Source organism: Canis lupus, chromosome 13 (genome assembly GCF_011100685.1).
Source record: "Canis lupus familiaris isolate Mischka breed German Shepherd chromosome 13, alternate assembly UU_Cfam_GSD_1.0, whole genome shotgun sequence".
Classification (NCBI taxonomy): domain Eukaryota; kingdom Metazoa; phylum Chordata; class Mammalia; order Carnivora; family Canidae; genus Canis; species Canis lupus.
In genome coordinates this window covers 18,011,183-18,033,725 of record NC_049234.1, presented here as the reverse complement: position 1 = coordinate 18,033,725, position 22,543 = coordinate 18,011,183, and the positions used below count along the sequence as shown (strand labels likewise).

The 22,543-nt window shown below is 40.8% G+C and overlaps 1 protein-coding gene across 5 annotated transcripts in view; it reads left to right on the top strand.

The window, feature by feature from the left end:
• SAMD12 (sterile alpha motif domain containing 12) overlaps window positions 1-22,543 on the top strand; it is a 377,648-nt gene that overhangs the window by 240,950 nt on the left and 114,155 nt on the right. The window contains exon 7 of one of the 5 annotated variants that reach the window (XR_005368578.1): window positions 1,511-2,339. The exons of 2 other annotated variants lie outside the window; for them this stretch is intronic. Coding sequence is in view for 1 of the 3 variants with exons in the window: in XM_038555388.1 (XP_038411316.1) it covers window positions 1,511-1,530 (20 nt within the window). In the remaining 2 variants the exon portion in view is untranslated. Of the gene's footprint in view, window positions 1-1,510; window positions 2,340-22,543 lie in introns of those variants that run through there. 2 more of the 5 variants (XR_005368574.1, XM_038555388.1) reach the window with 2 other exon arrangements.

Sequence of the window (22,543 nt, the reverse complement as noted above, 5' to 3'; positions counted from 1 at the left end):
GGGGCCCACTGTATGCATCCTTCTCTTGGCTCCATCATTACTGTAGCTTAGCACCAACTCACAAAATGAGGCATGATTCATACTGTATCTGTGCCCAGTTTTGCTCTCTCAAAATTTACCCCTGTAGTTGAGTACCAGTGATAAGGTTCTCAGACCACCTACATCAGAGTCATCTCAAGTATTGATTCAAAATGCAAAGTCTTGTGACATTACTTGGTTCTTTTGAGTCAGAAGGTGCTTTGATCATTAAGTGCTGTTGTTTTTTAAATCTATTTATTCATGAGAGACACAGAAAGAGGCAGAGACCTAGGCAGAGGGAGAAGTAGGCTCCCTGCAGGAAGACTCACATGGAACTCGATCCGGGATCCCAGGATCATGACCTGAGCCAAAGGCAGATGCTCAACCACTGAGCCCCCCAGGTGCCCCAGTCATTAAAGTTTAAGTACTAATGTAGAGTTTGTACTCTTTCTATTGGTGACTTCTTATTTAGTTTCAGGGGCCCTCTTTGGTTTTCTTTCCTTTGGGGCATTAAGTCAGTACCTCTATCATCTTGTATTTTTAGTTCTCAAATTCAAGAAATGAAAGTCACTGTACTTTTCATCAAAGTGTGATTTGGCTAAGATAGAAACGGAGAAGGGAATTCTCAGAATAGGAGACATTGAATTTTCCCTTGTGGGTCATGATAATTATATAGAAAGATCCCTCACTTCCCCACTGGTGTGTTTTCAATAAAAATCTATTGTCAAAGATAGTAAAAAAAGCTCTTAAGATCTTCATTTTCAGGTGTAGGCAAAATATTTCCAAATGCGTGTCAGTACTTTCTTAGATCTTCTTTATAAGAATTTGGGTTATTGCTGGAAGGAAAGGGGACATGCTAGTGGGCCTGGGCGGTGTCTGCAAATGTGCGTGCCTGACACAGTTTTTCAGAAAATTTGAGTCTGTTGACAGCACTTAAAAGTCAGGAGTTTGTGGGAATGCCTGAGTGGCTCAGTCAGTTAAGCATCTGCCTCTGAATCAGGTCATGATCCTGGAATCGAGCCCCACATCAGGCTTCCTGCTCATCAGATAGTCTGCTTCTCCTTCTTCTTCTCCCTCTGCCCCTCCCCCACTTGTTTTCTCTCTCTCTCTCTCTCTCTCTCTCTCTCTCTCTCTCTCAAATTCTTTCTTAAAATATCAAAATATTAAACATTTTTAAATTTAAATTTCTATCTTTCAAATATTCCTACTATCTCATTGTGAGCTATAGTCCCACAATGCAACAACCTGGTATCTTGATAGCTACTGTCTGAAACAGACTATGCCACATTATAGATGGTCATAAATTCTTTAACACTCTTCCTATTGAGTTGTGTAGTCTGGGTATCCTCCCAGAATCCTCCCAGAATCCTTCCCTTGAATCTGGGAAGTCTTAGTGACTGCTTGAACCAGTAATACATGCAGAAGTAATCGTAAGTCAGGTTTTGGACCTAGGCTTTAAGAAACTGGCAACATTTACTTCCTGTTTCGTTAGATACCAATCCAGGGAAATGAGCCATCATATATCAAGTGCAACTACCCAGAGACCATCATGCTGCCAAAAGCCCAAGTCACTTGAAGAAGCTCTAGAAGAAGAGACACCATATGAACAAAGACAGAAGGTCAAGGAGCATCAAAGTGCCAGACACATGATTAAGGGAACCACCTTGGAAAAAGATCCTCCATTTCCATGAGGGGACAGCACGTGGATAAGAGATGAATCACCCAGCTGAGCCCTTCATGAACTCCTGACCCATGAAAGCATATGCTAAATAAAGTAATTGCTTTAAGCCATAAATTTGGAGTCAGTAACTGAACAAGAGCTTGAGTTTTTAGTTTGCTCTATTCTGACCTCCATTCTTTCCCCTGGCTTCACTTAAATTATTTTACATCCTGGTTCCTGTATGAATCTGGATTTCTAATCTTGATTTAAACCGTGGTCTGGAGACCCTTCAATTATGTGAACTTTTGAAAATTAAAATATTAAAGATATATATAGAAATATATGAAAAGTTATGTTTGGAAGGGAGGAGGGATACAGAGAAAAATGGAAATTTCTACTTGAAGGAGAAATTTACCTTCCATGGACCACCTTGCTTAAGATGAAAAGAGCACAAGATCAAGGTTTGGTCAGCTCTTCCTTTGTGTTGGCTTCTTTATCTTTACAAGCAAATCCCATTCATCTTTGACATTCGATGAGTCTATGAGTAAGATAGCTCCACTTTTCTATTATTTATTTTGAGTGTGTATTTGTATCTTGTAATATATTAGAAAGTATATTCATTCCATGGCATTCCAGCCTATGGGGCAAAAGAAATGTCTAGTTCTTTGTTGAAGACTCTGCCTTTCCCATCTTGTACCTCCAGCTCTCAGTAAATATTTGTTGAATAAATGAATGGACAAATGAATGTGTGTTAGTCACCAAGAATACAAAGACAAATGAGACACGGTCCTTGCCCTTGAGGAGCTCACAGTCTATCGAACACAAGCAGCAAATTAAAATACTGGTTATGCCTCCTGGGTACCACATTCTTTTATTCAAAAACACCACTTTATCTGTGTCTAGCTGGCTAGGCTATTCGGCTATTCACATCATACCCAGATGAAACAATAAGCTACATGAAAAAAAATTTTTTTCTAACTTTGTATGGTGACAGATGGTAAGGAGACTTGTGGTAGGGCTCAGCTGGCGATGTATGCAAATATCAAATCCTTACTTTGCACACCTGAAGCTAAAGTGTTATATGTCAGTTATACCTCAATGAAAAGAAAAAAAAAAAAAAAAACCACACACACACACATATAGTGGAAGAGCCCAGAATGAGACAGGGCTCCAAGCCACCTCCCCTGTAGAGACAACCTCCCCGTGCTGAGTTTAAGGAGGAAGGGAGCTCAGTCCCATCGGAGCTGCAGGAAGCAAGGCACAATCACTCAGAAGCACCCCCAGGGCCCATCAGGAAAGCAAGAACAGAATCACTGATGCATCATTCCATCAGGCTCTGTTTGCACAGACTGCAGAAATAGCAACGAGGCTGCTCCATCAACAGCACTCCTCAGAGTAGCTAGCACTGAAAGGTTCAGGGCAAACACCAAAGTTTTGTTTTCTTAAAGGAGATGGAGGAAGGCTTGGTTTTAATCAGCCTGCCCTGTATGGACTTTGAGGAATTACCTTTTTTCCTTTCCAAGTATGTTGGGCAGGTTGTCAACCTATCCATTTTCCCCTTTTCTTTCTAATTGAGGATTTTGTGAAGTCAGAGAGGAAGCAAAAACATTTGTTTAAAGATAAGTGGCTTCTTATTCTTTATTCTCCCAGTGAGATTGAGTATCAGTGTCAATATATTTATATGATCAACATTGCACAGAGTGTTGATTAAAATGCTTTTGGGGGCTCCTGGGTGGCTCAGTCAGTTAAGCATCCGGCTCTTGATTTCAGCTCAGGCCATGATCTCAAGGTTGTGAGATCAAGCCCCGAGATGGGCTCTGTGCTCAGAGTCTGCCTGAGATTCTCTCTCTCCCTCTGCCCCTCTGCCCGCTAGCATTCTCTCTCTCCTGTTCTAAGTAAATAAAATCATAAAAATAAAATGCTTTTGGGTTTTGAAGGATGTCTCATTGTTTATGTTAAGTAGCATCCATGAGGATGTCAGGAAGTCGTCAGCGGATGACGCTGGGGCTGTCTCACCGATTTCCAAGCAGCAGACCCATATCCAAGCCCAGGGAAGCCAAACCCCACAGGTGGAAATGACTTTCTATTTGTAAAGTAGAACCCAGCAAAATACTTAACCAGTAGTTAATTTGCCATATTTGTTCAGGGGACTCTGGGCTTCTTCAAGTAGAAATCTTAGAAGGAAAGGTAAAAGCCAGAACCACAGAGACCAGATTTCCCTCCAATTTCTCACAGTTTTTCAAACTGTCAACATGTTTACATTCTAAGGAGAAAATATCTTTATCAAGGGTTATTTTCTTCTTTAAAAAGTAGCTTTTTCATCATTTCAACTTTGGAATTCAGAGTCAGTATAAATTCATTGTCTTGGGAATTAGGTAAAATCATCAAAACAAATCAAGGTATTATTAAAAAGTGCAGAAAGCTTCGACAGGAGGTGGTGATTAGCCCCCACGTGATGTGCTGCTGCCCGTCAGCTTCACCCGGTTCTTCCTGAAGAGATCCAATCTCAAAGGGAGAAGAACTTTGTATCTTCCTGAGAACCGATCTTGCTTGCTAATTTTTTACTTTATTCTTTGAAGTTCCATTCGCTTTCTCTGATCTCTAGGTCAGTGGTGCTTTGCTCTTAGCTGTTACAAGCGTTTCCTGTGTGATCCGCTACCCCCTGGTGGTTCCAGTACATTTAAATCTAGAATCTCATATCCCAAGATTCCTGTCTTTCAACAGGCAGTACGTTCTTAAGTGAGTCAAAGTTTTATTGCGTAACCTGTAGGAGATGACTAGAAGGTGAAATAAGGTTAAAGAAAGAATGTCAAGACAGCATGCTTGGTCTCCCTGCCTCGAAGGGATTGAAAACACTGAGTACCTGGGGACCCAGGGCATGGAAGAGATGCTCACTGATGTGGAAAAGCCGAACTGGCAAGTGACATGGACTACTGGCCCAAAGCCAACAATTTCAAGGGACCTGCTTGGTTGCATAGTCTTGTCCCCTTAATCTGGTGAGCTGAGCATTTTAAATGAGGACTGCATGGATGAAATTCCTGGAGCATGAGGCCCATTCTTCCTCAATTCATGAAGGCTATTCTATGATCATAAAAATCACAGACCCAAAGGAATTTGAAAGATTACTTGTTCGTGCTCCCGACTTCAGGTAAAACCACACACAACCTGTCCACAAAGGAGCACAATTGGCCTGTTTTTAAGCACTTGGGAAAATGAAAGGAGCCAGCTTTCCTTAGTAACCTATCCTGATGCTGAATTACCTTCCCCAGAAGGAAAATCCTGGAATAGCTTTGGAGGCAGGCCTGGATTCAGATGTCTGTATTGTTGCTCTGTGGCTTCTGTGATTGTCAGCAGATTACTGATCTTGATAAATCTGATTTGTAACATGAACTAAAGAACAGTCTACTTACATCACAAGATGGTTTTTCAGAGTAAACAAATATGTGCAGTACCTACCACAGAGAATACAGGCTACCTTTCTGTTCCTCCTTCACCTAACTGGATACCCTCCTGTTGGGTTCCTAGCATCCTCTGGCTCAATGTGGAGACACAATGTCAAACATCTAATCATTCTCTAATGTAGTAAACAGCATAATGTAACTGGGAGATTTGGCACAAACTTTAAAGGGAAGCTGGCTGGCTACCTTCTGGATAGCAAGATAGAATGAGAAAGCCTTTAGTGTATTTGTTTTCTAGGACCACCATAATAAAGTACCACTGACTGGCTAGCTTAAAGCAATGGAAATGGGTCATCTCACAGTTCTGAAAGCTGGTAGTGTGAGATCAAGGTGTCAGCAGGGACATGTTCGATGGGAAGATCCTAGGGAAGGGTCTATCCCATTCCTCTCTCGAGCTTCTGGTAGTTTCTTATACGGCTACATAATTCCAGTCTTCATGCAGCATTCTCCTACATGTGTGTCTGTGCCCATAGTCCCCATGTTTATAAGGACACTAGTCATATTTGATTGGGGACCTCACTACTCCAGTTTGACCTCATCTCAACTAATTACATCTACAACACCAGATAAGATCGCATTCTGATTTACTGGGGGGTTAGAACTTCCCAGGTGAGTTACACAATTCACTTAACACACCAGGTTGTGAGATAGTCATTTCTAAAAATCTTTTGTCAGGCACACTTTGATATTATATTTGGTACTTAGGACCAAGTAGCTTTGCAGCCAGCCTCCCCAGTAGTGCAGGACAACCATTCTTTGGAAAGCCAACCCTTCATGTGTGAGGAGAGTAGGGAAACGCCCTAGTGGAGAACCCCAGAGTCACACGGGCAGATGGAGGAGAGAACACATGGACACAGAAGGGTGAGACGGCAATGGAGATTCTGGATGAGCCACATCAGGAATGTTACATGATAAAGAAAGGGCTTTAGAGGCAGGGGCTGTTCACTTTTCTCAGATCTCAGAGGTTTCTCTTCCACTAGCCAGGGTCATGCCCTCACCAGGGCTAGGAAGTTTCTGGCCTCACAACTCCAGCATAATGCAAAGGCCTTAACAGTCCAAGGAGAAAAATATTTTAAAAAGAGCTTGAGGCACCTGGGTGGCTCAGTCCATTGAGCATCTGACTCCTGGTTTCAGCTCAGGTCATGATCTCAGGGTCATGAGATCAAGCCCTGAGTCAGGCCCCACTCTCAGTGGAAAGTCTGCTTGAGGATTTCTTTCTCCTACCCCCCTGCCCCTCCCCCTACGTGTGTGTGCACATGTGCTCACTCTCTCTCTCAAATCTTTAAAAAATATAAAAATAAATAATAAGAGCTCTAGCCTTGAAAATTGGCCTCTATGAAAAGGATAAAGGTAACAGATTCTCAACACCACATTTTTGGGAATTTGGAACTAGCTGAGAAAAGTTTAGAATAATTTTCACATATATGAAGAGTGATGATGAACAACATTTGTAATTTCAAAGCAAGGAGGAATCAAGAGGAGGCTTGAGTTAAGGGAGATGTGATTCAGATCAGAGAACTTCCTGTTAGTAATCTGTTTAAAAAAGAAAGAAATTATGGTATTTTCCCTACATATCTTAGATATGAAGGCACTCATCTATGATAAGCATAGCCATCCCTGAATTTCAAAGAACCGGGCTTTATCTTCCCGTCATTTTTTCAGACACCAAAGAGATACTGTGTGTAACCTATCCAGGTGCAGTGCTGAGGTCTAGGGCCCTAGGAATGATGGACACAGGCCAGGTCGTCATAGAGCTCCTTGACTCATGCTTCATGCTCAATATCTAGTTATTGAATAAATATATAAATGGAGATGTATAAATAGATAAATTCTAATACAATGACATAGTACTATTAGCTGCCCCAGGACTGGAATTATATTTCTAACTATGGATAAAGTAATTAGTGCTTTGCTGAAGAGTTGGCTTTTGAACTTTTTTTTTTTTTTTTTTTTTTTTTTTTTGGCTTTTGAACATCTTGAACGATGACTGTTTGCAAGGTGGGCATGAAGGGATGGGACACACAAGACACATGATGCTGGGCTATCCGGACACTGACTACAGTGTGATTGGAGTAGAGGTTATATAGTAGAGACAAGAGGACTAGTGATCAGAGAAGAGTCAGGTGGAGAATGAAGTATACAAACCCCAGTTTTTCAGAGTCTCTTCAGCTCCTAATGATTCTCATGCTATATTTGCTCTAAGTCAAGTCCGACCTTATTTAATACTTTCCTGGCCTGAAAATATGACAGTTCTTTTTGAGCTGCATCTATAAATTTGTAAAACAAAAGAGCCATGGCTGGTTCATATTCTAAAAATAGACATAAGTGAGGTGATTCTTCAGTTTGAAGATCTTTGACCTCAGCCTTGGAGTTTGTGAACATCCCTTCTCTTTCAGTAGTGACACGTTTCATGATCCTGATACAGAAAGCTGAACAGGCCTGGCATCAGCTTCTTTCCAGAGAGTAGTGGGGCTTCGTGTAGGAGGTACATGAGAAGAAAGCACAAGCGAGCTGGGATTCTCCATGAGGTTGGAGCCACAGAGCACAGGGAACTTGCCATTTAGCTCTTGCCAACTTCTTGGAGAAACATCTCTGTGCAGAGGGGGAGGGTTGGCTCTACAGAACTCAGAAGCTCAGGAAACAAGCTGCTGCAAAATGCTGCCTCTTGGACCTTCTGATCTCTTCCACCAAGAAAGGAGATGTGAGCAAGGGAAAAAGGGGGTGTGAGCTGAGGTGAATCAGCTTTGAGAGAAGCCCCCCTCACAGGACTATCTACTGAGTATTTTCTCCTCTTCAGGCGTCCTGCTAGTGCTGGAAGGCAAATACCATACATTCCTGACCAGCAGGCATCCCAGGTTTTCCTCTTGAGGCAGACATTTCCATTGCAGAACAGTTGAATAAGCAGTCCCCATAAAACATGAAATAAATAAAGAGGATAAGCAGAGGATGCTGTGACCCTAGAGGGACCCCTAACTCCCCCTAACGTGGCTGAGCCTTCCGAGCATGACGGCAAGAGTCAAGAAATGACTTGCTCAGTATGGCTGGAGTTTGCTCTTTGTGGCATGGTGGGGGCTGAGACTAAAGTGTAGTTAGAAGCGTATGGTGCTAAGGGACTGGAATGTCCCGTCTAAGCCCTCATAAGGCAGGGGACCCAGACTCATCTAACTATAAGCCGAGGTCCCCCACCTTCTGCACACACACGCACAAGCAATCATTCAAGGGCGCTTTCCTACCGTTGCGATGGTTATGTTGAGAAACCCAGAGAAGAGCACAATTGTAAAGAGTAATTAGTGTTGTGACTAAATAAATGAACACCACCTGTGCATCCTGTTTGGGGAAATGAGTCAAATTAGTGAAACAAGTTGCATAATCACAGCAAATGCCAATCTCAGCCATTGCAGCTCTGCTGGTCATTTCTAGTTCTAATGAGTGGCTTCGTGATCAGTGCTCATTCAGATGAACGAAGAGGAATTTTAGGTTTATGTTTTATTTTCAATCACATACGTAATATGTAATCATTGCCAGAAATGTTTTTAAATTTAGTTATGAAAAAAAAAAAGTTACTGTAAACCCACCGGGCAGAAATGACCATCAACATTTTGGTGCATATATTTTCAGACTCTTATAAACATGTCTATATTATTATATGTCTACTATATTATAACCAGAAAACTGATTATTTAGTTATTCTATTGTCGTAATCTGTATTGGATTTTTGTTGTTCCCCCCCACCCTTTTTTAAGTGGAGGCCAGTTTTGCTATATGACCTGAGTTTTTCTTTGGTTCATTTCTCCTTCCCCATCCCACTCCAGGAATTTGGAAGGGGTGGTACTTGTTTTAAGTTCCTCTGATAGCTCCTAATGAATTTTTAAATAATAGTGATGTTTAAAACCCATATTCTAAACCTGTTTCTCAAATTATTGTCAGGAATTAAGCAGTATATGTTGACACACCACTGTATACAAATGGAAGATGACCATAGACTCCTTCCTCCAGCTCCCCACAATACCCCTCCCACCCAGGTTTTGTTATTCTTTGAGGTTGTTATCCGCAGTCTATAGTTGCTAAATTGTTGATTCTCATGTAATTGGACCTCTTGTTTCAGGAATGACAGTATTTACATTCTCCATAGGAATGATGCTATCTAGTGATGGCAACATTGTGCAGTTTCCATGATGTTGGTTAATCTCAGCTACCATAGAGAATATCAGTGTTCTAGAACCCTTTCCCTGCAGAAAAAGCCTTCCGGTTGCTTTTACTTCGTACTGACAGCAGCTTGGGCAGATAACAGAATGGGGGAATCATAGCCTAAGCATTCTCCCTGAAAACTACATAGACAAATTCCACTGACATCTTTTTCTTTTATATGGGATATGTTTCTTTTTCCTGGATTTGGGGAAGATTCTTTTTTTTTTTTTTTTTTTTAAGACTTACTATCCAGCAGATCAAAATATTTTTCAGTTTTCACTAAGTCCACAGGAAAACCTTTTAAATTGGAGATATTTTTCTCATTTCAGAGCAATTTCCTTCACTATAGGAAGGACTTTTTTTGTTAAGAGAAGGACTACTGGGGAGGGGCAGAGGGAGAGAGAGAAGGAGAATCTTAAGCAGGCTTGCACACTTAGCGTAGAGCTCGACACTGGGACTTGATCTCATAACCCTGAGATCATGATCTGAGCCAAAATCAAGAGTTGGATGCTTAACTGACTGAGCCACCCAGGCGCCCCTCATTATACATTTTTGAGATTGGTTTTGTTGCATTGATTCTGACTGCTTCCTCCTTTACTCCCATTATGCATATGCCACAGATACTAATCATGATTCTAGTCTATTTCTCTTTCTTTATTCCACTTGGCTTTTTTTTCTCCCTCTGAACTCTGGGTGATTGTCTTAAGTTTGCACTCACCTTAATAGTTTCTAAACCAGATTGAGTTTCAGATCCTCTTCAGGGACTTTTTCTAAATATAGATTTCATGGCTTCACCTGAGACCCACTGACTCAAAATCTGCTGTATTTCACCCTAGGAATGTATTTTTTAAGTGTCCCCCCCCTCCCTTACTCATCTAGGTTTGAGAGCCACTGTCCTATTTCACTAATCTAATTCCATTTAGTTCAGGAGTGGGAATCACTGCTCTTTACTGTTTTTCATACAGTTTTAAATTCTGCAATGGAATTATTTGCTTGCTTGTATTCTTTTCATAAAATCCCTTTTTTATCTGTTTGTTGCCTCATTACCTCTCTTATAGCAACTTGGAGTGTTGAGTAATTACCTTGAGAATACAAAGTAGTTACTATTAAACTTTTGTCTTTGTCTTGTGGCAAATCTTTTCTAAAGGATGCTATTCTTTTCTCTTTTATGCATTATGTTTCATTCCTCGTGTTTATATTATGTTTGTGATTTGTGTTGTGGAACTTTTCTTTATTCCATGTTGGGCCAATTTGATAGCTCACTCTTCAAAGGTGTCATTGGTGTCTTCTCTGCATCCCCAGACACACTTCCCTTGAAGGCTGCATGATATGCCATTACATAATTCTTGTTATTCAGCAGCCTGAGGAGCATGGAGAGCAGCCAGCTTTATGAGGAGACCCGGTAATAGAATTTTACCTTACTCAGCATTTCCTACACATCTGGGAGCTCTTGCATCAAGACCCACCTCTTCATATCTTGGGTACACTTCACCCTGTCCATTATTCTGTGTACCTAGCATGACTGACTCTACGATTTCAGACTCAATGTCTAGCCATCTGAGTTGGATAGAACTTACATGAGTTGGGACAGTATCCTGTCTAGTTCCAGGATGTTTTTTCCTATTTTTTTTTTAGGAAGGTCCACATTGGTGACAAATGGATTAGGGAAAAAGCCCCACTTTCATTGGAATTGCAGGTAGAGCCATGGGCATTTCTTCCCCGTACTACATGTTCCATGTTATTCCTTATCAGTGAGTCCCTTTATCTCCTGTAGACCGCAGTTGACTTTAGATCTCAACCTTCCATAGGAAAAACCTCTCCCCTGGGTGTCAGAGTAAGTTCATAAAAAAAGGGCAAGTAATAGCCAAAAACTGAAAATAAGCTCAGTATTTGTCTGTAGCTATGGTAAATAAATTGTGTAGTTGTACAATGAAATGCAAACTCTAATAGCCAGGTGTTATTTTGACATATAAACAAACATCAAAACCAAAGTTGAACCAAAGAGTCAAATGGAAGACAGCGAGAGAACTTGTATGTCTTCCCTCAGTTTGAGGCCATCTACACAGTATTAGATGCAGGTTTCTAGATGCTTCTAAAACGGCTTTGTTAGGTGACCTAGTTCAGACTAAGGGGAAGCTGTTCCTTGTTCTTACTTCTCTTTGCATTTTCTGAAAGGAGGAAGGGTGGAGAGCTTGCTTTCATGAGAGATTTTTCCCAGAAACCCAGAAAGAATGGCTAGAGTTATACACAGGGCATTATTACCAATAGCATAACAGGGTCATTTGCAAGTGCAAGCAGCACTGTGTGCATACATTTTCTTTGGAGGTAGGGTTAGCACCATGACACTTAGAGTGATGAGGACAGTGAGGCTTGGTGAACTGAAGTGACTTATCCCTCTGGCTGTTAAAGACAGAAGCTAAATTCAAACAGTCCAGAGTCCACTCTCTGTCCAGTACATCACAATGCCTGATGCTCCAAACCTAGTCAACTCAAGCTGAAAGATATGTCCAGTGATACAACAAATATTTATTAAGCACCTGTTATGTGCTGTGCCAGGTGCTGAAGACACAGCAATGAATAAGACATATCTTTTCACAGCTGTCATGACACTTAAAATATAGAACGGAACATGGACATTAAAGAGATAATTGCATGAAAAACCATCAAGTGACCGTTGGAAAGAAGTTACTGTATAATAGTACAAAAGAAGGAATCCAGACTGGTACCAAGGGAAGGATTTCTTAAGTGACCAATAATATAAGACCCAACTGATAAACAGCAAAGAACAACAATACAATAAAGTCAGAGCCAGGAGGAAGAGCCCAGAGCTGGGAAGAACTTGGCAAACTAAAGAAATCAGCATAAAGGCACAGTGAGGAAAATGGGTAGTGGCTGAAGATGGGGGGCAACACACGTTACAGAGCTGTGTAAGACATGATGACCAGAATTTGGGTGTTGCACTGAAGTTAGGGCAAGTTCTGCAGGGTTTAAAAAGTGGAGAGAGAACATGGTCATATCTGTTGTGTTATATACTAAAAAGAGGCTGAAGAGATCAAACCAGCTTATTCCTGAGCCCAAATATCTTTGGGAATGGTTAATAACCTGTTAGGCTATTATAGATTTGCTTATAAATATATGATATCTCAAGCACTTTTTAAATGGTTGAAAATACATCATTCTCAGTCTACATATTAAAAATTGAACATAGACCTGATAAACCTTAAAAGACATCCCTGACATTCATAGTTTTTCAAGTTGAAGATGTGTCTTCTGATTAGGAGAAGTAAGAATTTTGATGAAACCCCCAGATCTTGCCCCAGTCCACCCCTGCTGTTCAGTCTTGCCTGCCCTCCTGCCAGCAGAAAGTTGAGGCCATGAACTCCATGAACTGAAGACAGCTTAAACTCTTCAGTAGGCTAAGGAAATATACCACATAGCAAAATGGATGGGCCTTTATTCTAAATCAGCATTTTATTTTTATAGATTCCCATTCAATGACCATAAAGGGTCCATTCAGTAGATCTTTTTCAATATCAGAGAATTAATTTCAATATAACTTCATTTGATTGCCTGCCATCCTTTCCCCCCTCTCCCCACGTCCTCTGACATTTACCTATTGTTTCTTCAGATACTGGGAAATAACTAATTACTTTTCAGAATAATGTGGCCTACAGTGATGAATGGTCCAATTCACACCTGTTTATTGAATACCTATGGCATGAAGGTACTTCATCATATATTTTGAAAATGAGTGACAGAGATAAATGAGCCAGGTTTTCTGCCTTCAAGAGGCCTCCAGTTCCAGAGGAGATCAGAGGGTCACAATAGCTATGACCTAAGCACTACCAAGATAGCTAACAAACTCAGGGTTTGCAAAAGCAGCAGAGAAACAAGGAGGACTTTCAGTTACCTGAATCCCTGGCAGTTAAGGATTATTTTTAGGAGATTGTTTTAAATGTATATATTGAAAACCCATGCTTCTGAAAATTGATTAGGTCAGAATTCTGAACAGTCCATTCATGTATTCCCTCTGTAATTCCTTTCACTAAATCAATCTCTTTAAACAAATCTTCTCTAAATTAGCAGGGCATCTTTGGGGATCACTCATGTGCATGTTTGCAGGCCACCATGTGTTTACTCCCTAGAAAGGATCAAAATAGCTATTGTCTAGTTCTCATTTTTGATCTGCTTCACTGTAAATGCAATATGAAGCTGACAGTGTTAAGCTAGTTATACTTAAGAATTTATTTTTTACTGCTAAATGGAATCATGTAAAGTTCAACCCCTACCCCAGAAAATGCAGAAAATGGAACATTTAATTATAGTAACCATTTTTACATTAGATGAAGCATTTTGCTATCCTTGAGGACCTCCTTGCCATAAAGTATCTACTAGCCAGGGAAGTATGCACAGGTCCTTACAGAAATACATTGTGTTTGATACTCAGTATAAACCCACAGAAGCCATAAAGTAGCAGTTCTCTAGTGATGGGCTAGGGAGGGAGAGGTGATCTCCCTAAATATCAATTCTAGTGCAGATTTATGAACTTTTAAACTCATGAACATGCATTCCTAAATAAGCTGAAATGGTTCATTCTCCCTTTTTTTTGGTATCTCTTATCCTCCTGGAAATCTGAAGCAACATGAATCACACACTTGGCCATTAGGCCAGAAGAAGATTATAGCCTGGAGTATACTTTGGGTACTGAAATACATCGTCTTCCCCAAGCCGCCTTCAACCTGAGACCATGAGGTTTGAGCCTCTTTTAGGTGGTGACATTTTACTGCCTACCCCTCAGTTATGGTAATTTTATGCCAGTCCAGGCCCAAGGGTAATTACTCTCAAATTCTTTATGAGGAGACCTCATTTGTCATTTGCATATTAGATCCCCTGCGATGGATTGGCAGCATCAGAAAGTAAATCTATCCCCTAGCTGTAATTCATACACACACACACACACACACACACACACACACAATTTGACACAGTGGAGCAGGGTGCTGTTATTGAGAAATTGAAGCACCAGGTGTGATTAAGTAAGATCACACATTTCATTCTCTCTTTAATTTCACATCACTCTTCAGCAGCTGAATCCATGCACTTCCCCCATGGAGTCAGCCTGCACTGTGCATTGTTAGTATGCCCAGCAGAGCGGTGGCAAAATGTTTCCAAAGTAAGCCACCCTGCTGGGCTGCTGTGAGTCAAGTCTGTTTTTGCCTCCAAATTATTCAGTATTGCTAGATCTGGTTTATTAATCCATTAATCTCCCTAGAAGGTAGGACTTCTGGTACTTCTACATCATTGATGCTCAATTTCAACTAAAAGTAGTTTCAAAACATAGAGAAGAATAGAATCAAGGACAAGAAATGAGTAGAAGTCTTCAGAGCCTTTCCTCTTAGGTCCTTTCCCTCCTCAGCTCCCTCACATCTCTCCCCATCTGCCTCGGTTCTCTGCCTTTAGGATTGGGAATTGGAAGTGGCATGAATACATCACATTTGCAAGCATGTCCTGAGAAGATATATGTGTGAAATTCTTGATGCCATTAACAAATGAGATTGAGATAAGGGGGCATTTTGCAGATTAGAGTTCAATGTGTCTGACCCTACTATTTACCAGTTCAGGACTACCAGTAGTAAAACAGCATCCCTGAGCTGAGAAGCAAGAGTTGGTCACGTGGCACACCCAGCATGGCAATAAGCACCATCATAGGTGCAATCTCTAGAAAGAGGAATAGTTGTCTTTCGCAGCTGTGTACACTCTTCCTTTGTAATGAGAGGCCAAGCACTATGGGTCAACTGTGTAGCATGATGTAGGTTAATTCATTCCACAAACACAGGTGGAATGCCTGTTTACCAGGTGCTGTCCTAGGTAGCACAGAACAAACACCATCACTGCTCTATGAAAGTCTATCCACTCTTTCGTGATCTGACCTCTACTTCTCATTCTTAGACATTCACCACCAGTGGCTCTCTTAATGTCCTATCAGAATAACTTGCATTCCCATGAATACCATGCCCTTTCTTGCTTCTGTTGATTCTGGTCCACATGTTTGGGGATCCTGGACCACTGTCTGCCCCGTTACCTGCCGGATCCTCAGCCAGATGCCATGTCTCATTTTCTCCAGCTACTGCCCCTGGCCTCATTTGTCCTCTGAGATCACCACAGTGTGTTGTCTTGTCTTTCATTCCTACTTTAATTTTTTCAAGGATAGAGACTGTTTTATGGTTCACATCCTGCTTAAAACATAGTGGGAACTCAATAAATATTTGTTGCATTAATCATTGAATTCATTTATATCCTTGAAAAAGATCTGTATACACTCATTTGCTCTCCATGTAACTTTTGTAAGACCCACAAGATAGCTTTTAAATTGCAAGTGGAAAGATTGTGACATTTGCGATCTTGATCACCCTAATTGTAGCGAGAATTAACACCCCCACATACTTTCTTATGAAAATCACCTCCTCTCCCTGGTATACTTTTTAATAAGAATGGAACCCCTTGGCAAAATTAAATTGGAACTGTTAGAAGTATTAGGTGGTTTTTTGATGGAATCACTTCTGGAGAATTACCAAGTCTGTGCTTTCCTTACCAAGTACAAATTAAAATTTATTTTAAAAATAAAAAGGGATGCCTGGGTGGCTCAGCAGTTGGGCGGCTGCCTTCGGCTCAGGTCGTGATCCCAGAATCCAGATTGAATCCTGCATTGGGCTCCCTGCGAAGAGCCTGCTTCTCCCTCTGCCTATGTCTCTGCCTCTGTGTCTCTCATGAATAAATAAATAAATATTTTTAAAAATAAGAAAAATAAAAATAAGAAAAAACAGGTTTACCTCTACCAAAAATAGACATGGCTGTAGTTGGAACGCAATGTGTTTGGATGATGAGATTAAGGGTCTATTTTCCTTTTTTCAAAATGTATAATATTTTATAATTTATTTTGGTAGAAATCTATCAAAAAGAAAAACAAGAATCTTCTTGAAAGAGGCTCATTATCTAGGAGTTTGATTTTACTTGTATGAGCTCAGGTGAATCGATTAAAGGTTTTCCCTGGCCAAACAAGTATTTTGCCAAGTGTAGTTGTGTTGAATAGAATCTTTTTTTAATCTCAGGCTTTTTATCAGCAAGATGTTTATTCATTAATTCAATAAATAAATAATAAGTATGTGTCAGGCACTCTAATACGCACTTTTCTCTCTTAACAATAGTGATGATTTGCAATATATACTTGCATCAAATTGTTACATTGCATACCTGAAGCATACAGTGTTTATGTTACCTACATCTCAATAAAGCAGATTACAAGCAACACTAGTACTTACATTCTGTTGGCAAAGGTTTAATCACCTAACCACATGAGCCTTGAGGGAAATTTGGAATTGTAGTCCAGTCTTCTATTCAGAGTAAAGGAAAGAATGGATTTTGCTTGGTAGGTGCGTTCTCTGCCATAGCAGATATTTTAAAATTGCCATTTGTAAGATGAAAAAAAATTAAGGCTCAAAGAGGTTGACGTGCTTAAAATCACTCAGTTAAACCTGAAAAATCGGAATTAGAAGTCATGTTCCTGAATGCTAGATGAGTATCTCTTCCATCACTTGTGTTGCTTAGAAATGAAATGATAGCTGAATACTGACTTTGTAGATGCATCACCTGTGGATTTCCTAGGCACTGCCTACAGCCCACATGAATGTGAATAGTCATAGCACAGCCCAGAATTTGACATTCTTGTCTTGCTTTATTTGATCCAGTCTAGACCAGAGAGGGGGTCCTCCTAGTGCTTGAAGAATGGCTAAATTCTACCTTGCAGACATTTTCATGTAAGCAGGGTGTTTGGCTTTCCAACAACTCCAAAACAAGTCTGGGAACAGTCTTAATAAAATCCATACCACACTGAAAGTTGAAGCACTGTTTACTGGCATGAATATAGCCCAGGTCTCTTCAGTTGCTCCCTATCCAATGGCTCATTTAAAGACTGTTTATATAGAGCTTATTATGTGGTAGGCACAGGGCTACAGAGAGGTGGTAGGCACAGGGCTACAGAGAGGATCAAGACAGACACAAGCTCAGTCATTATGGAGCTCATCATAGAGCTTAATGGCGGAAGGCCTCTTTCAGAGATGGCTTCTGGGAAAGCATTTCTGAGTAATATTTAAGCTGAGTCACAAGGGATGAGGAGTCAGTTATGTGAAGAACAGGTGAGAGGAGTCTTTCAGACAGAAAAAGCGCAGTATAAGCAGTGGTCTGAGCACCTGGGTGGCTCAATCAGTTGAGCAATGACTCTTGATTTCAGCTCAGGTCATGATTTCAAAGTCGTGAGATTGAGCCCTGTGTTGGGCTCTGCACTCATCCAGGAATCTGCTTGAGGATTTTTCTCTCTCCCTCCATCCCTCCCCCTGCCTGTGTGCACTCTCTATCTCTCAAATAAATAAATCTTTAAAAAAAAGAATGAAAGCAACAAGCCACCTCTTTCTCTTAGCTGAATGTTCTTTTTTTTTTTTTAATTTTTTATTTATTTATGATAGTCACAGAGAGAGAGAGAGAGGCAGAGACACAGGCAGAGGGAGAAGCAGGCTCCATGCACCGGGAGCCCGATGTGGGATTCGATCCCAGGTCTCCAGGATCGCGCCCTGGGCCAAAGGCAGGCGCTAAACCGCTGCGCCACCCAGGGATCCCTTAGCTGAATGTTCTTAACCTAAGATTTCTGGATCCCTTTCTCCTCCAACAGAACCATGGAAAGATTTTAGTGGAGTATGAATGAATTTGGGTATATGTATAGATTATATTGTACAGAATATGTATTAAATATAAGATATACCTTTTTTAGTCAACTTTTTACTGAAATTCTAACATTTCTTTCTATGATGAATACAACAAAACCTCCGTACTCTTTTTTTTTTTTTTTTTTAATTTATTTACTCATGAGAGACACATAGAGAGGCAGAGACACAGGCAGAGGGAGAAGCAGGCTCCATGTAGGGAGCCTGACATGGGACTCGATCCCAGGTCTCCAGGATCAGGCCCTAGGCTGAAGGTGCCGCTAAACCGTTGAACCACCCGGGCTGCCCAAAACCTCAGTACTCTTAGCAGTTTATGTGACGCTGTCACTAGAATCACAAGTAATTCTTAATCACATAAAACTTATTGAAGCATTCTTGAAATATCATTTGCACTCATCACTACTGTCAAATTACAAAAGTTATTATTTCTGCCAATAAATCTTATTCTTTAATGCATCAATAAAGAAACACATGTATTGTTCCACCCACAAATTTTTTAAACTATCTTAGGTGTTTTTCAATATAAGTTGTTTATTTTATAATCTTATATGTTCCCTTTTTTGCGTTTAAATAGCTTCTTGAGAAGGAATCCATAGGCTTCTCCAGACTGCCAAATAAACTTCAATTTATAACTCCTCGAAAAATTTCTCTGTGATTTTTAACTATCTTTCCCCCGGCCACAGCTTCCACCAAGAGCCACCAGGCTGACTTATGACTTAAAATTCTAATTTTAATGGATTTCTCTCTTTCTTAGTTTGGAACATGTTGAGAAGTCCATAGTACACAAAAAGAAAGAATCCCTTCCCTTAACCTTTTCTGTGTTTAAACTTTTGCCCTCCTTGTCACCGGATTTCTAGAATAGTGTGAGGATTATCTTGGCTTTCTCATGTCCCATTTGTTCCCTAGTTCTCTGTTTTCTGGCTTGCTCCCCAACTTCTTTTCACAAGGTGATCATTCTGGGATCCCTGGAGTCCTCTGGTGTTAAGTGAATACTTCTCAGTATTTCTTTTCCCCCACATTTGTAGAATTTTTCCACTGTTGGTCCCATTTTTCTTCAAGGGACTCTCTCTTCACCTTCAGAAAAATCACTCTTCCTTTCTTACCTACTTCAATATGTCTTTACAAGCTACTCTACTCTTCATTTCTCATAAAATTAAGTTCCAAGTATTCTCCTTGGGAAACCACATCTACCCCTCAGACATGAACTGAATCATTACACTGATTATTCTAATCTGAACTAGTTCTTCCAAACTTCCTTCCTCAATTCCCAGCTATCCAAGGGAAATTTTTCACTTCCATCATAGCCCAGAGGCACCACCAACATGGTACATTAAAGTTGAACTCACATATTGCCTCTACCACCCAGCACGCTCTTTTCTCCTGCATCCATGTTTTTATTATTGATCAAAGTCTTCTGATCAACCAAGGGAAAAATTTCAGGGCTGTCGTCAGTTCTTCCCTCTCCATCACTCCTACCTCTGCTTAACACTGGTCTACTCTACTGAAGAAGTGGGGTTGATCTAGCCCAAGAGTGATGTAGAGTACTGAGAGAAGTGGGCTTTCTAGGTATAAGTTTTGTGAGGATAAGATCAATTTGTAATCTCTTGGAAATTTCTTTGTAATTTTAACTGTTTTTCAATGGGCTACAACTTTTACCAGGGTCCTGATGACTGACCTATGACTTAAAATTCAAGTTTTAATGTTTTTTCTCTCAGGGTAGAACATGATGGGAAAACGGGCCACATTCTGCTACCTGGTGCCCCATAGAACTCCTTCCCTTGCTAACTAGGGGTTTTTAGCCTTTTCTTGATTAGAGCAAATTGAGGGAAGTATGTGGATCAGGAAAGTTCTTATTTGACAAATACTAGTATGAGCCAGCCCTCACTCTTTTTTTAAATTTTTTTTATTTATTCATTCATGAGAGACACAGAGAGAGAGAGAGGCAGAGACACAGGCAGAAGGAGAAGCAGGCTCCATGCAGGGAGCCCGATGTGGGACTCGATCCCAGGTCTCCAGGATCAGGCCCTGGGCTGAAGGTGGCGCTAAACCGCTGAGCCACCCGGGCTGCCCCCAGCCCTCACTCTTAAGGACTGATAGATATTTAGTCTTGATGGGTTCTTTAGATACCACTACCACCCCCCCACCCCTGTGCTAGAAATGACTCACTTGTGATTCCCTTGACAAGAGAAAATGTGTCCGTGTTCTTCCACAAGTTTATTTTTCTTCAATAGCATTTCAGCTTGAGTTGTGTTTTCACCTTTAAAGTGCCCTTTTGGAGAGGTCTTAGCTTCTCCACACCAGCTCTCTCCTGTGGGATGGCCCACATCTGGCCCATGGGAAATGCTTATGTAGTCCTTGCCCTGCCAAACAAGGGCAGACTGTCCCTAGCATGCAAATCTTTTGTTTGGTCTGCCACCAGAGCAGTTAGCAAGCCACAGGCTACAGGCTCTTCAGATGTTTCACTTTGTCCCCCAGAGACACACACCAAGTTCAGTGATCTTGAGGCCTCCTTGAGAGACTTGGGATCAGGAAGTAGCCCTTCCTCTCTCTCTCTCTCCCCTACCCCCAAGCAAATAGAGGCAGGTTAGGCTGTCATGGACTCATGCCAAGCTTTCTTAATAGAAAATCTCCTTCTAAAACTTTTCCATTAATGTGTGTGTGTGTGTGTGTGTGTGTGTGTGTGTGTGTGTATACTGTATAGGTCACTGAATTTTCACAAATGGAGCACACTCATGAAATAATACCCAGACTGAGAAATAGAACATGACTAGTATCCCGGAAGTCCTCCTTGCTGCTTCCTTCCAGTTGCTTCCCCTCAAAGGATGAACACTATTCTAAATCCTGATAGTAAAGAATAGCATCATCTGGTTTTGTTCATTGCATAAATAGAATCATCAATTATGTACTTTTTGTGTCTGACCTCTTTCATTCAACATCATACTTAAAATTTGTCCACATTGTTGTCTGCTCTTTTGGGCTGTTTATTCTCATTGCTCTAAATTGTTCAACATGTGAACATATCACAATTTATTTATATATTCTGCAGTTCACGGGCATTTGGGTAGTTTCCAGTTTGAGAGTGCTCTGTAAAAAGGGATGTTCTGAATATTATTTTGTTAAGAACTTTATTTATTCATGAGAGACACACACAGAGAGAGAGAGAGAGAATGAGAGAGAGGGAGGCGAGACACAGGCAGAGCGAGAAGCAGGCTCCATGCAGGGAACCTGACGTGGGACTTGATTCCGGGTCTCCAGGATCATGCCCTGGGCTGAAGGCAGCACTAAACTGCTGAGCCATCCAGGCTGCCCTATTCTTACTTATTTTTAAGTAACTGTTCAAAGTTTTTATTTAAATTCCAGTATAGTTAACATACAGCCACCCAGGCTGCTTAATATTATTAAACGTGTCTTTGAGTGATAAAATTATTTCAGTCAGTGCATACGAGAAGTGGATTTGCTAAGTCATTGGGGAGGTATGATGTATTGGTTTGCTCAGGTTGCTATAACCAAGTACCACAAACGGGCTGGCATAACAACAGAAACATATTCTCACAGTTTGGGAAACTGGAAGTCTGAGATAAAGGTGTCAGTAAGGTTGAGCCTCTCTCCTTGGCTTATAGATGACCGACTTCTCCCTCTGTCTTCACATGGCCTTCTTTCTGTTTGTGTCCAACTTTCCTCTTATCAGGATACCAGTTATATTGGATTAGGGCTCAGCCATATGACTTCACTTTACCTTAGTTATCTCCTTAAAACCCTGTCTCCAAATATGGTCACACTGTAAAGTAATGAGGGTTTGAACTTCCAACATATGAATTTGGGGCTGGGTGGGGGTGGACATAACTCATCTGTACGTACATATTCAGCTTTGGTAGATTCCTCCAATGTCTCAAAGTGATTGTATCAATAAGCATTTCCTCCAGGAGTATATGAGAATTCTGGATGTTCCACATCATCACCAACACTTGATTTTTTTTTTTTAAAGAAATCTTTAAACACAAGCTTCCAACCTTTACATGGTCTCTATCTGACTGAGAGATAAAGGTAATCGAACTGGTTTTCACACCTCTGTTGCAAACCTTGCACTGTATGTGCAAAGTGTGTGGCATGGAAAATTTTAGCCCAACATCATGTTAACTAATTATAGAGTTTTTGTTTACTTGTTTTTCACATCATTAGGCAGAAAAATAAGTTGATAATGCCAGTATCTTTATTACTATTCTTCTTATTTTGAAATTTGGCCCCTCCACACCTGTCCCAGTGTTTTGAGGGTAAATCATGCCAAAAAGAAGGTGGTACCAGAAATCTCTAACTAGTTAGACCTCTTCATTCTGGTGTTGGCCGTGAAGTTCTCAGGATGAGTCTTTCAATGGACAGTGCCCCCACCAGAAGTATCGATCAGTTTTGGCAGAGGTGGCTGCTCATGTGTGGTATGTAGCAGGTCT